Here is a 15,565-nt window from a genome sequence, read left to right as displayed (position 1 = left end):
TTTGGCAGAAATGAGAAATGACTTATTGGTTATGTGGATTCAGATTATGCTGCTGATCTGGACAGACGTAGGTCACTCTCTGCATCTCTGGATATGTGTTCACAGTTGGCAGTTGTGTTGTAAGTTGGAGGGCTACATTGCAGTCTCTTGTTGCTTTGTCAACTACTGAAGTAGAGTACATGGTTGTTTCTGAGCGTGCAAGGAATCAATTTGGCTGAAAGGTCTGTATTTGAGCTGTGTGGAGTTGATTCTTGCATTAATTTATTCTGTGACAGTCAAAGTGTCATTTACCTTACCAAAGATCAGATGTTTCATGAGAGAACTAAACATATTGACATCAAGTACCATTTTGTTCGTGATGTGATCGATGATGGTAAGTTAAAGGTATGCAAGATCAATACTCATGATAATTCTGCTGATATGATAATGACTAAATCTGTTCTTGTAGCTAAGTTTGAGCTATGCTCAAGCTTAGTTGGTTTAGGCCCTGTTTAGTTTCCCACCCAAAATTTTTTTATCCATCCCATCGTTTCCCACCCAAAATTTTTTTATCCATCCCATCGAATCTTTGGACACATGCATTGAACATTAAATGTACATAAAAAAATAAACTAATTACACAGTTTGGTTGAAAATCACGAGACGAATATTTTAAGCCTAGTTACTCCATGATTAGCCTTAAGTACTACAGTAACCCACGTATGCTAATGACAGATTAATTATGCTTAATAGATTTGTCTTGCAGTTTCCTGACGAGCTATGTAATTTGTTTTTTATTAGTTTCTAAAAACCCCTTCCGACATCCTTCTGACACATCCGATGTGACACCCAAAAAAATTTCATTTCCAATCTAAACAGGGCCTTAGTAGATTGGCCCCAAGAGGCTATTTGGCGCCAGTGGTATTTTCTTTGTTATGTTCAGGATGAAGGGTGTTGATTTATGCTACAAGATGAATTTGTCTCAAGGTGGAGTTTGTTGAATATGTTCCAAATTCAATTGCACATTATAAAGGCCAACTTCTAAATTAGGGTTCCACCCAACGTATGATCTTGTAAGCCGCCGCACGGCGTTGTAACCCAACTCTTGATAATAGTGAGGAGTGTTTGCTAGCTGGCGCCCGTGGTTTTTCCCTTCACATTAGAGGGGTTTTCCACATTAAATCTTGTGTCTTCGTTGTGTTTTGATCTTGTGTTCTTCGTCGTTTATCTGTCGTCATTCACAACAAAAAATAATAGTTATGACACCAAATAAATAAATAAATAAATATGAAAATATATCTCATGATAGATCTAATGATATTTACCACCCCTGTCCCAAATTATAGGTCGCTTTGACCCTTTTTGGATACATTGTTTTGCTATGCATCTAGATAAATAATATGTCTAGATACATAATAAAGTTGTGTATCTAGAAAAGCAAAACAACCTATAAAATAGAATAGAGAAAGTATTTGATACTATAAATATTGATAATTTTTTATTTATAGTTAGTCAAACTTAAGATATTGTATTGTGCTAGAATTGTATTCTTTTATTGATGGAGGAAGTATTATTGTTTCCTATGTCATTCCACACAATTAGTTATTACTCCCTCTCAAAGAAAAACTTGATGTTCTAGTATTGTCTTGAATCAATTTCTAAAGTTTGATCCACCTCATATAAAAATACTAATATTTATATTATCAAACAATTGTCATTGAGTTTGTCTACAAAATATACTTATTTGGTGTCATAAATATTGATAGTCTTCTCTATAACTTTGGTTAAACTCTAGAAATTTTGACGTAGGACAAAACTAAAATATTTTTGTTTTTTTTGGGATGGAAGGAATATCTGCTTGTGTTTTGGTGTACTTAGCGCTAGTTTTTTTTACCCCCTCATGTTAAAAAGGATATGACATTTTTACTTTTTTTGTCTTAGGGATGTAACTTTGACATAATTTTTTCTATAAACATGTGTTATTAAAGATGAATCTACCGATATCATTTTTGAATCTCCTGACCAAATACGTTGAGATCTATGACTGGTCAAATTTTAAATGTTTGAGCAGATTTTAGCCAAAGCATGGTATGTTTGAACAGAGTAAAAATCCCAATTTCAATACACGGGAAAACTTGTGACGTTTGAAGTAGAGTACTCCCTCTGTGTGCAAAAGAATACAATTATCACATTTTAAGGAGTCAAACAATTTAAACTTTAATTAAAATATGTGAAAAAATTGTAACATTCAAGAGACAAAATAAGTACTATTAGATTAGTTATAGAATATATTTTTATAATAAATTCATTTAGAGACACAAATACTAATATTATGTACTATAAATTTAATCAAGCTTGAGATAATTTAACTAATACAGTTACTTGCCCGTCGTAGCAAAAGTGGGACGAATGGGTGGATACTGACATATCATATGCTAGGGCCTTGTTTAGATGCGAAAAGATTTTGGATTTCGCTACTGTATTACTTTCATTTGTTTGTGCCAAATATTAACCAATCATGGACTAACTAGGATCAAAAGATTCGTCTCGCGATTTACAGGTAAACTGTGTAATTAGTTTTTATTTTTATCTATATTTAATGTTTCATGCATGTGTCGAAAGATTCGATATGACGAGGAATCTTGAAAACTTTTTGGGTTTTGGGAACTAAACAAGGCCTAGGTGTGATATTCAAGTGGCCCACAGCCAATCAGCAGGAAACGCCCATGTCACACTGCAGCAACGGTCTACAGCATGCCACCATCTCAGGCTTTGTTTAGTTCCAAAAAATTTGTAAAATAGATATTGTAGTACTTTTTTTTATTTGACAAATATTGTCTAATTATATACTAACTAGATTCAAAAGATTCGTCTCGCAAATTACAGATAAACTGTATAATTAGTTATTTCTTTTATTTATATTTAATGCTTCATGTATATGCCGTAAAATTTAATGTGATAGAGAATCTGAAAAATTTTATAAATTTTTTTTTTGAACCAAACAAGGCCTCAGTTATCAGATTTCTCATCGTACTGGAGATTGAGAGACCAGCAGGAGAGGATGAAAGCGTGAAAGCGGAACCCATGCGGATGCGGTCACGCCTGGAGGCAAGAGTGCAGGGGGCGGCCCTGGCTTTGCGGGCCATAAAAAAAGGCCCGTAGTGACAGATGCGTTCGCATCCATTCACACCCGCGGTCTGCGGGACCCGAATGTCGGCAGCGGCGGCCAGGCGACAGGCGAGAGCCACCGGGGCATCTCACCGTTACTGATTAATTTTTTTTTGTTCTTTTGGAATCACTCCTCTGCTTAATTAGTTACTCCCTCCGTCTCCGAAAGCTTCAACTCCTAGAATCCGTGTCAGTCAAATTTTTTTAACTTTGACTAATTTTATAAAAAAGAGTATCAATATCTATGACATAAAATAAGTATATTTTAAAAATATATTCTATAATAAATTTAATGGTATTATTTTGGTACTATAAATCTTAGCATTTTTTTCTATAAATTTGATCAAAGTTGTAAAAGTTTGACTTAGGACAACTCTAGAAATTACAGCTTTCAGTGACGGAGGGAGTATATAACAAAACTCAGCGTAGATTCTAACGGCAGATAAGAATCACTTATTCATTGACATTACGGGCGGACTTGCTCCTTACCGCTTCCCATTTAATCTCACTAAATCACTTCAGAATAATATTTTAACTGTTCCCATCAACGGTAATTACTCCACTAAAGAATCAGTGAGCTAGAGTTTAAGAATCATGAAGCGAAGCTCTGCCAGACACTTTACTAGCAAATATTTCCACGCATTGCAGTGTAATTCATTCTAATAATAATAAGCTAGCTATTTTTGTTGTATTTAATTTGATTAAATCAAAATAAATCATAAGGAACATAATACATAATAAATACTAGTACAATAAAGAATTGACCTTTAAGAAAAAACGGATAGGAGATTGACTAAACCATACTACATAATCGTTTTTCCAACAACGACCCTACTTTAGGCTAGAGACAACTGAATTCTCCACCGCCTCAAAGGCTGCTATAACTAGAGCCACATCTAGGAATGTTTGTTGTATAATACAACCCTCTTCTTCACCTCAAGAAAACATTGTAGCCTGAAGAGGAAGGAAGAGGGAGCCTAGACAACTTTCCAAAAAAAATACAAATCTAATGGGGGAGGTTTTGCTTTTGATTCCTCTAGAGGAGACATTTGAAGGTAACTAAATGTTATTCCTAATATATTTCCGAGGTATATGGGTAGATTACTTGTTTAATAAGATTTTTTATTTTCTCTCTCTTGCATAGTGGTTGAGGCATTTATGTAACAAATTAAACCAAATCTTTGAGATTGACTAAACCACACTACATAATTGTTTTTCCAGCAACGGCCCTACTTTAGGCTAGAGACAACTCACTTCTCCACCGCCTCAAAGGCTGCTGTAATTAGAGCCACATCTATAAATGTTTGTTGTATAAATTATAACCCTCGACTTCACCTCAAGAAAAATATTGTAGCCCGAAGAGGAAGGAAGGGGGAGCCTAGACAACTTTCCAAAAAAAATACAAATATAATGGGGGAGGTTCTGCTTTTGATTCCTCTAGAGGAGACATTTGAAGGTAACTAAAGGTTATTCCTAATATTTTTTAAGGTATATGGGTAGATTACTTGTTAATAAGATTTTTTATTTTCTCTCTCTTGCATAGTGGTTGAGTCATTTATGAAACAAATTAAACCAAATCTTTGATGGTTCTAGGTTAAGTGATTGTCAATTTGTTTATCAATTTGTGACATCTTTCTATGCAAATCATTGTCAATTTATGTATCAATTTGTTTGTCAAATATGAGAGTGATGTATGTCAATTTCCATGCCAATGTCTCCTTAGGTTTCTATGTCAACTTCTATGTCTAATGTCACATTCCAAATTGGTTGCCACTATCTTGTAATGGCATCATGCAGTTTTTCTAAGATGATGCCCTTCTTGAGTCGTTAGATCCCCAACCTAATTCTTCAAAGCTAGTAAAAGTTAAGGAACTACACTCAGCGAGAGGAAATCCAAATGTGCAAATCATGGAAGAACATTAGGCTGATCCTATCACTAGCAAGAGCAATCCTCAAAGGCATATTGGAATAGAATTCATTTCAACTTTTATGCTAACAAAAAACTGATTGATAGGAGTGCAAACTCCCTTGAGCATCATTGGGACACCATCAAGAAGAAGTGTCAAAAATTGTAGCCAACTTTTGAGGCCGTTGAGCATCACCATTCTAGTGGTGTTCCATAACAAAAAGCATGTAATTAAAGATGGCCATGCAGCCCGCGCTCTCATAGCCCGACCGGTAGCCCAGCCCACGACCCACTATTTTGGCCCAACCAGAGCACGACTCGAGAGACCAGGTCGTGCATGGGATACCACCCAGGCACGTGACATGGCCTGGGCATGACCTAAAATGGTGTAGGCATAGTGGCGGCCTGATGATCACCCTGGTGGACTGGCCTGCTTAATAGCCCAACAGCCTTTTGCAAATAGAAAAAGTCCATCAGGCATCATGGGCCATGCCATGCTTCTCAGGCCAACATGGCACAGAAATTGCCATGGGCCATGCCTTAGGCCAAAGGCTAGGCAGAAAGCACGTGGTGGCACGACCTATGAGGCACGACGGCCTGTGGCAGCCCGACCCCCATCGAGCCATGTCAGTCTGATGTCGTGCCATGCCGTGCTAGGTCGGCCCGTTGGTCATCTATACATGTAATTTAGAACATGTATACCTCATTTAGTTTGAGAGCATAATGTTTTTGTATTGACACATATACTTTGGTGTGTTTGCTTGAGGCACAATCAACACATGCGTCAAAGAATCCTAAGTACAAGGTCTTCGCATATCTTCATTATTGGTTGACGGTATGGTATTGTCTCAAGTTCATGTCTCTTGAGAATTTCAAGAAGCCTAGGACAAGAAGGAGAGGCAAGTGAGAAGAATGCCACTCTTTATTCATCGATGCCAAGTGCAAAAGAAGAGGCCAATTGGTAGAAAGCAGATGAAGGAGAAAAATGAAGAGCAGAAAGGTTGAAGCCAGAAGGACCATACAAAGAGGTCTTCCAAAACCTCACTTTGGAGAAAGAAAAATTGAAGAGGAGAGCTAGAGGGAGAGCAAGATGATACAAGAGTGCAAGGTCTCACTAAAGGAGAACAAGGTGGAGATGGCGCAACACAAGGCCAACATTGAGGAGCGAAGGTTGATATGGATCATTCTTGTAACCTCAACACGTTGAAGTCGGATGTGAGAGCATATATGATGACAATAAGGACGCAATTTGAAGCTCAATAGATAGCTGCCTTCAACAATAGCTTCGGTAGATCAAATGGTGCATTGAATAGATAGTGAGGCTACTGATGCTAATAATAGAGGAGACAATTGATACATTCCATGTTTTATGTTATTATATGAGATCTAATGTTATGGTGGACTATGTCACTAGTGTAGGCGGGGCAGTTGTCTTGGTTGGGAACCCCTTAAATCCTAGTTTCCCAACTGGGACAATGATTTCGGGACTAAAGGCACACCTTTTAGTCTCGGGTCAAGGAACCGGGACTAAAGGTGAACATTTAGTCCCGGTTCTTGATGTCAACCGCGACTAAAGGGTTTGCGCCAGACGTGTCCCTAGGCCGCCACGTAGCACTCCTTCAGTCTTGGTTGGTGTTACAAATTAGGACTAAAGAGCTATCTTTTTTTCCTTTTTTGGTTTCATTTTTATTTTATTATTTGTTTTGGGTTTAAAACAGGTTTTCAAATAAGCATTATACGACACTAATCTATATGTATATGCGCACATATTATGATAATACATTTGAAGCATTATACAATTAAAGTATGAAACTATATGTATTGATGGAGCAATATATATATATATATATATATATATATATATATATATATATATATATATATATATATATATATATATATATATATATATATATATGTCTTTTCTACACGTACGAGTAACTACACGCATCTGATATATAGGCACCGACGCACACACGGGAAACGTCGCGGGAGGTAACTGAACGGAGACGTCGACGTCGAGGGTGGGGTGTGGCCCGTTTACTCTCGTAACAGATTTGGATAGGATTGGTTTATGGTAGCTATGGGTACTGTTGATGTGTACGTGACTTCTTTGAAGGCAAGTATATACACGTGCATATTATTTAATGATCACCGGAGGTGCATCAGATCGCTGGGAGTGTAAATGTGTGCACACTATAGTTTTTCGAAGGAGGTATATAGGCATTCATACTTGGAGTGTATGTGTATACTTTTCGCTACAAGTGAGTATATGTACATACTATTTTATTATTTTGACAAATACATGATTTCCGTGAATAAAGTATGAACATATACGTCCAAATAAAGTATGTAAAAAGAAAGTATGTACATATATATTCGTACTTTATTTTTATATAATAATATAAGAGTACATATTCATACTTTTTTCATGAGAGTACATATTCATACTTTGTAAATAGGGTATATAGGCGTACTGTTTTTCATGAAGGGAGTACATATTCATACGAGTATGTATGCATACTTCTTTTAAAAAGGATTAGATTTTTATATCTGAGTATGTTACAAAGTATGTATAGATACATGGAAATTATATGAGATCCTACGCATATTCTCAGATACTATACCGAAGGAGTATGAGTACATACACATTATCAGAAAGTATATTTGTAGGAGTATGAGTACGTACTCTAATATATAATAGTATAAACTGATACTTTATTTGGTGTAGAAGAAAGTATCAACTGGTATAATGATTTGTTTGACTCTAAAAAAAGTATTTAAATCGTAATGTAATATGCGGTAGTACACCCGATAGGCCAGAACTGCTAACGAGGTGGACGTCGGCCGTCATCGGCCCGTTTGCGTGTATATACCCGATAGGCCAGAATCGCTAACGCGAGGTGAACGCCGGCCGTCATCGGCCCGTTTGCGTGTAACTACACGTAGGAGTATAAAGGAATTTCCATATATATATATATATATATATATATATATATAAAGTATGAAATTATACGGAAGCTTGCATTCTATATTCATGTCCTTCGGATGACATTTAATCTGAATTATTTTTCATCGATGTTTGGCTTCAATTGTACTTTGTGGATGTAGTAGTGCTCGCCCTTGGGATCTATGACTTGGTCATTAAGAAATCCAGCTATTATCTCTTGAATTGCTTTGATCTTATCTTTTCGCATGACCCTTTCCTTCAACATTTGGTCTTCAGTTTGAAATAAAGGAAAAACGGTATTAATATATAAATAATTAATTATATATATGAACAATACTAATAAAAGAATGAGAATATATATATTTGACATACTTGGAGGATCTCTTTAGTAGTTCTTTTTGAGAATGCCATGATGAACTCACAAAAATAGTATCCACATAAATTATTCCCTGGTTCCTGTCGCAAAATAGGTATAAATTAGTCATAACCATCGAATGTGACAAAATAACTCACATTGCGATCCGGACACTTGTAGAAGATACGACCTTTGTTGGAACACTTCTTCTTCACTCGATACTCCATCACATTATTCCGCTCACATTCACCGCACGCAATAAGAGGAAGGTCTGGCCTCATTCATTTTTGAACCCGATGAGAGGCCGAGGAACCGAAAGCAGCTGCCATCTACTCTCTATACATCCATTTTTAATTTGTAAACTTCTATAGATTTCTCAGTTTCTAAACGTACAAATCAAATTATAAAAGAACCCTTAAAATCCTCTATTGCTCTCAACATACATAAACTATGAAATGTGGTATGCATACTAGCAGAAAAAGATGTATACTAGTTTTGATGAACTAATTTAAGCTTACCATCAAGTGACTTTGAGTTCAAATGTTGCACAAATAATAAAAAAACACCATAGAATTTACATATATCTAGACCATGAAATCAGATATGCTACTAATAAATCATGAGAGGATGAAGTTAGTAACTTTACAACTGAAGAATTAAAGGGGGAGTAGTCTTGTGATGGCCAAAAATGAAGCAAGCTAGAATTTGAGTTCGAATGGCTTGGGCTGGAGGAAGAAGAAGACCCAGGATATATAACAAGGGACCTTTAGTCTCGATTTGGGTTCCCAACTTAGACTAAACGTAGCTTTTTAGTTCTGGTTGGAATTACAAACCGGGACTAAAGTTTTAGTCCCGGATAGCAATCAAGACCGGGATTAAATGATGACATCTAGTCCCGGTTGGTTATACCGTCCGAGACTAAAGATGCCCTGCTGCAAAAGCCTGCTATCAGAGCCGTTGGCCAGGTACCTTTAGTTGTGGTTGGTTTCTCAAATCGGAAATAATTATACATTTCGTCCTGGACGCTATGATTGTCGAGATCAAAGCTAAAATCTAGAGCGGATCAAAAGTTTGTTCTTTAGTAGTGTGTTGCGATCAACCATGTTATTTAAATCGGTACTGCTAGTGCTCGGACGTCCGATCCAGGCGCTAGCATCCGGACGCTGAGCGAGCACCGAATCGTGCTCTCTCTGCCTATTCCGCATAAAACAAAAAGTACGGATCGAAAACCACCCTTGCCTTCCCACATCGAATCGCAACCCCACCCACGCCGCACAGAGCCACACGAAGAAAAAAGTAGAGAGGCCCTTCCTCCGTTTCTCGCGCACGAAATCCCCCCACCGCCACCCACGTGTACGGGATCTGCCCACCCCCAACCTCACTGGCCCCCAACACCTCCGCCCAGCGCCAGCTCACCCCCCACAAACCATCCCTCAGCTCACCCCTCCCCTTTGCACTGCAACAGTAGGATGAAGCAACTGAAACACCATGAGCATGTTGTTGCAACAACACCGAAGAAACTACTGCAACAATAGGTTGAAGCAGTTGAAACACTATGAACACGTGTATTGCAACAAACAATAAAGGGATAAATAGTTGCGACATTGGGATGAAGACATTGAAACATCTTGAACATATTATTACAACAACAAAGAAAAAATAGTGGAAACATCATGTTGAAACACCATGAATATAATAGTACAACAAACACCAAACAACTGCTGCAACAACATGCAACAACTACTGCAGACATGCAGATTGAATCAACTGAAAACATGTTGTAATTTGAAAATCAGTACTACTGCAACATCAACTGAAACCCTTCTACACACCCAAAGAAAACTATTGCAACACAGCGAGATCCAAACCCCAAGAGCTCGCCGAAACCCCAGCCACCGCCACATCCCTCAGATCCAGAGGGGAGAGGAGGAGGAGGACGAGTAAGAGAAGGAGAAAGGCCAGATCTAGAGGAGAACGAGGGGGGAGAGCTCAGATCTAGGAAGAGGAGGCCTCAGATCCAGATCCCTTCACAACCTACCTCGTTGGAGCCGCCGTCGTCATCCTCATCTCCGGTGGTGTGCATGGAGTTGGGTCGCAAGGACAATAGGGGCGCGTGGAGGGCGCGGTGGCACGAGGGAAGGAGAGGAGGGAGCACGGGCGGCGCAGGGGCGCTCTACGAGCCTGCGGACGCGGTGCTCCTCGGTCTCGGTGATGGCGAGACCAGCGAGATCGAAGGAGAGCGACGCGAGAAGAGCGAGTGAGGAGGTGCTTAGAGAAGGAATGATGCAGACGAGAATAGGCGGAGAAAGCGAAGTGTTGCCCACATTCGTGCTCGGTTAAGTCGCTGGTCCGCATCGCATGTTTGGTCGAGTCTCTGGTCCATCCAATGCGGCCGGACGCCCTGACACTATCATTACCGTATTTAAATTTGAATTAGTGTGTTTGAATTTATGGATTTGAAGATCAGTCATTCGTATGAACTCATAGCCTTTTTGTTTAAATTAATGTCGCATTAAACAGGTAGGGAAAAGATAAAACTAGTAGCATTAACTTAGGACTTTTTAAGTGGAGTTGAGTTTAGAAAACAATACACGGACTTTTTTTACAACAATATTTAGTACTATGGAATTGGTGTAATCTATACATTGCCTTTTCTGTCACGTGAGGGTGAGGATGCCATGCCTTACATGCGCCGTGGCATCACCCAAATCCGACGTGGCAGGGAGCCAGGGGCTTGTAACGCGACCAAGGGAGCTGCACGATGGGAGACGCCTCCTAGAAAGAGCTTTGCGATGCGATGACGGCACGGTCCGGTCCCACCAGGCTGATTCCGCACGGTTCTTTCCTATTCAGCTATTCCGTACTAGGAGGAGTTGTAGATCGATCACTCGGCCCTCCCACTCTCCCTCCCCCCACACACAAACACCTGAGCTCACTCGGAGTCGGCCACTCTCACCGGCCGCGGCGCCCGCAAGTCCGCAGTCCCCTCGAGGCGACCGCATGGCGGAGCCGGAGCGGGAGCGGGCGGCGGAGGAGTGGGTGAGGCGGAAGAGGGGCAGGAAGAGGCAGGGGGAGAGGCAGACGAGCGACCCCATGGAGGTGCTCGGGGAAGATGTGATGGGGCGGGTGATGGAGTTCCTGGACGCGCGCAGCGTGGCACGATGCACCGCGGTCTCCTGCGCATGGCGCGGGGTCGCGGCCGACAACCGCCTCTGGGCACCTAAGGTTCGCTTCGGTTCGGGCCTTCTTCCACTGTCCTCTCGCACTCCTCATATCTCGCGTCTGTTGGCCTGCGCTTTTGCGCGCGCAACGCAAGTTGGTTGTTTCTTCGTGGTTCTCCTGCTCCTGTTCGACGAATTGCTCCGTAACGAGGGGGATACGAAGCCTTCAATTCCCTCGACCACCTTAGTGCTCAGGTTCGCTGGGTTAGGAATGAGACTGACGGTACTGCTGGTCTGGGGTGAAAATCCCCAAATTTCGTAGCTAGGAGCGCAAAGGACATGCATTGTTGAGTATTGAATGACCTGCACAGCTGCTTACTGACATGGCCAAGTATTACCGGGCGTTATTTTTGGTTTCGTAGTTTTTGCGTAGGCCACTCCTTTCCGGGGATCTACTGTCGGTGCCAATATAATTATATAGTTTCCAAAAACGTTGGTGCTGATTCAGTCCATAGTGGTACAAATAACTTGACAAACCAAGCAACCTATGTGACGTTAATGTATCCAAAGAAAGAAGGTTTGAGTGACACTGACATGGTGGAGAAACAATTGTTTGTTTTATGGACCATGCGTGACTGTACTTCTTTTGTCCCAAAATAATTTCACAGATATAGACATAAGAAATGGCATGAAAGGAAATATATCCATTGAATCTATCTTTACGTTTTTTTTGTTTCATGTATAAATTTCTATTTTTCTCCTCGTTGTAATATTTTCTGAATGAGAAATGCTATATGTCAACCGCATGATTTATTTGCTTCTGTCAACCGAATTTTCAAGCGTTGGATCTTACTCCACCCTTCGAGTGTTGCATCTAATCGATCGCGTTTCTCTTTGTGAAAGGGTGGACTTGTAGATACCACACTACGTGTAGCCCACAGTACACCTTGTTCATTTGGCTGATAAGCCATGACAGGAAGTATTGTTGGCTGATTGGCCCGCGCGCTGGCCTCCCAACTGCGACCTCGTCGGCAATAATGACGAAGCTGCTGCAGCAACTCATGCCAAAGTAGTAGCAGCAGATGTGGCAGTAGTCAGTACCATGCCTTGCAGTACTAGCCGAAGCCGGATGCTATGCCTTCCCCGGTGTCAGCGTCGGTGGCGGCAGCGTGGCATGACATTTTGAAATTTCGTGAAGATTTTGTTTTTTTTAAATTTCTGAAGAATTTGTGAACAATTTGACATATATTTCTTTGATGTTTGTATTCCATAGAAATAATTTGTAAATTTGTTTGAAATTTTTGGTGTGTACATGTCATATCCTCAACTTACATCACTCTATTTAATAAATTGCACTGAAGAAATTATTGTAAATATAGTGATAAGACATTGTAAATATAGCTAGAAGACAGTGTAAGTATATAAAAAAATTCAGTTGACAAGAGAGGCGAAAACAACCGAATGTCACCTAGATATATCCTTTCTGAATCATATGGGTTTTCAACAAAATGTATGATGTCCAAGACATTAATCATGTTTATACCACTGGTCGTAAAAGTTGATATGGACCCATATCCACCGCTTTGTTAAACTGTTCATGGGATATGGTTTGATAATACACCAATAATAGTAGTTATTAAATGACTAATTTCACCTTTTTTGTGAAAAAAATGACTAATTTCACTTGACCATGCCAAATAATTTGTATTCTTGGTTATCTTGATGACTATGAAACTTTGACATATTAAAATTTTATAAAATCTCTGCTGCCCTGAAAAAAGACTGAAATATCAAAATTTGAAATGTGCTTTTCAGTTTCTTTATTTTTCACTCTGACGAATGGCACAACTGTCACTGATGTTAACAAAAGTCGAATCTCCAATACAACATAGTCCTTCTGGAGCAAGGAAACAAAAATGTTAAATATCAAAACTGAAACTAGGCAGACCATATTGGAGGAAAAAGAGGGGGCAGAAGAAAACTGTGGCAATATGTATATAGCTGTATGTTTTTTGCTCATGATACACAGCAGGTCCTAATCATTTTGCTTGTAGTGTGCTGAATTGATGGCGGGAAAGGCTCATATCCCACGTTTAACATTGATCCGCACTGGATCCAAGTTGTCTACATATTCAATGGCTGTTATGGACGGGAAACGGGTGAGTACAAGCATTTTTTTCATCTGTACTCTGTAGGATTAACAGTGCAGTGGATGAACATCAATAGGATGCAGAGTGTATTGTGCTGATGTACTCTCTGTATTTTTACCATGGCACTTGAAAAGATCATTTTAGATCATTGATATTGCAGATTCTGGGAATAACGCTAGTTATATTGTTTACACGTATCTTTTACTTTGTTTCATTTATATATACAGTGGTATTTTGTACGAGAAATATATAAAGTGGTAATTGTGGGGAAGTTCTCTTTGCTCATCTTTTTGATTTATCCTGAAGCTGAAAGTAAATTCTTAAGTACATACATTTCACTTCTCCATCACTCTCAACATAAACTACATCATTCTTTTATTCAGAGCCGGATCACAAAAGAGGATCTCTGCGATCATGCATGGGAATATCGTTTCACTATAGTAAGTTTTTTTCTAAATTGCCTCCCTTTTTCTTGTTTGAATTTTGAACTATGGGCTTATATGGCATTGCATATTTAAATTCTTTTTGTGGTTGCTACTGTACAACTGACTCTGCTAGTTTTGAGTTCAACTAGTTTTAGTCAGTAACAGTCTGATGGATGCATGGGATCATGACAACTGTCAGCGTCTCTCTAGCTTCTTCAGATGTTGTAGCTTCCAAACGCATTGAGGCAGAGTTGATGCATATATCTTCATGGTGGCAATTAAAGGTTATAACTTTGATACACTGATTTGGTCAATGTCTCAAGGATGACTTTTGATTAACACATCTAATAGTTGAGATCCATACAACAAATATGTATCATATGAGCACAGATTTATTTTTTTTTTTGGTCTGCCGCTATGACAATGTGTGTGCACATTTGTCGCTCGAAGTATGTAATCTTGCTAAATTGTTGATATTGTCATTTGAATTACAACTTTCTGTTTATTCAAAAGAAATCATGAATTTTTTAAAGAAGGCTTTAAAACATAGGAATTTCATGCTACAGTTTTAGTAGCATTTCAATATGTTTTAGAGAGGAATTCTAAGCTTATGACAAGTTGCATAGATGAGGAATATCTCCACCATGCTGCATTCCTGCAGCACTTATTCTTCTGCTCTTGCAGGCAGCACCTGATTACTGGAGGAACCTTGATCCATCATGGAAGCACACTGGTCCACCTATGCGACGTTACTTCCACCCTGATGGCTACCACAGTGCAGACCCTCATGACGCCGTGTGGGGTGGCCATGAGTGCACCTACACGGTCATAACGAGCTTTGTCGATGATGGCCAGATCAGGGAACACTACGTGAGGATCAACCATTGGCCACCAATGAAGGTGTCAAGGAAGGATGACTGGAGCTGGGAGCTATCGAACCACCTCTACCGCTATAACAGCATACCTGATTCCAACAAGAAAGTATGCACTGGTCCTCTGTTCCCAGTTTGGTGAATGCGCTTCTGTGGTAGTAATCAGCAGTCACGGCTCATGTTGTCGCAGTCTTCTGCTAGTAGAAATCAAGCTTGCCAGACTGTTCGTAACTGAGGACAACTGACAAGGAATGTGGCATCAGGAGGTTGTATTTGGCAGCTTAAGTATGTATGCCGAGGGAGGTTAAGGTTTGGTGTGTATGCAATATAGAAGCGCCTAAACAAGCTATATATGTATTATATGTGTGTGGGGCACGTGTGGGTGTGCGTGTGTTTTATGGCACTGTGATGATGATAAACCCTTCGTAATGGTTTGGTAGTAGACTTTTGCGTTGCCTGAACACTTACGTACCTGTGGGTGTGTTGTAAAATAGTGCAAGTATGCAACAAATGCTGTGTGTTTGGCCTTAGTACTTGTATGTTTGTGGATGCTTTTATTATTTAGTGCTCCATCCATTCTAAATTGTAAGTTGTTTTGT

At 39.6% G+C, this 15,565-nt stretch overlaps 1 protein-coding gene across 1 annotated transcript; it reads left to right on the top strand.

Moving 5' to 3' along the window:
- LOC8070519 lies at positions 11,322-15,496 on the top strand. Its single transcript, XM_002467081.2, has 4 exons — positions 11,322-11,583; positions 13,574-13,678; positions 14,053-14,109; positions 14,779-15,496. Exons 1-4 carry the CDS (start codon positions 11,359-11,361, stop codon positions 15,106-15,108), a joined length of 717 nt encoding a protein of 238 aa, XP_002467126.1. The 5' UTR covers positions 11,322-11,358; the 3' UTR covers positions 15,109-15,496.

Source organism: Sorghum bicolor, chromosome 1, assembly GCF_000003195.3.
Source record: "Sorghum bicolor cultivar BTx623 chromosome 1, Sorghum_bicolor_NCBIv3, whole genome shotgun sequence".
Lineage (NCBI taxonomy): Eukaryota > Viridiplantae > Streptophyta > Magnoliopsida > Poales > Poaceae > Sorghum > Sorghum bicolor.
Note: the sequence above shows the minus strand (reverse complement) of the source record. Positions and strands in the feature narration are given on the sequence as shown.

What these genes read in the sequence shown, in the direction of transcription:
- LOC8070519 (XM_002467081.2), top strand. Translation starts at nt 11,359, where the DNA reads ATGGCGGAGCCGGAGCGGGAGCGGGCGGCGGAGGAGTGGGTGAGGCGG. An exon ending in ACCGCCTCTGGGCACCTAAG is followed by an intron (nt 11,584 to 13,573) that starts GTTCGCTTCGGT and finishes TTTTGCTTGTAG; the next exon opens with TGTGCTGAATTGATGGCGGG. An exon ending in GGGAATATCGTTTCACTATA is followed by an intron (nt 14,110 to 14,778) that starts GTAAGTTTTTTT and finishes CTGCTCTTGCAG; the next exon opens with GCAGCACCTGATTACTGGAG.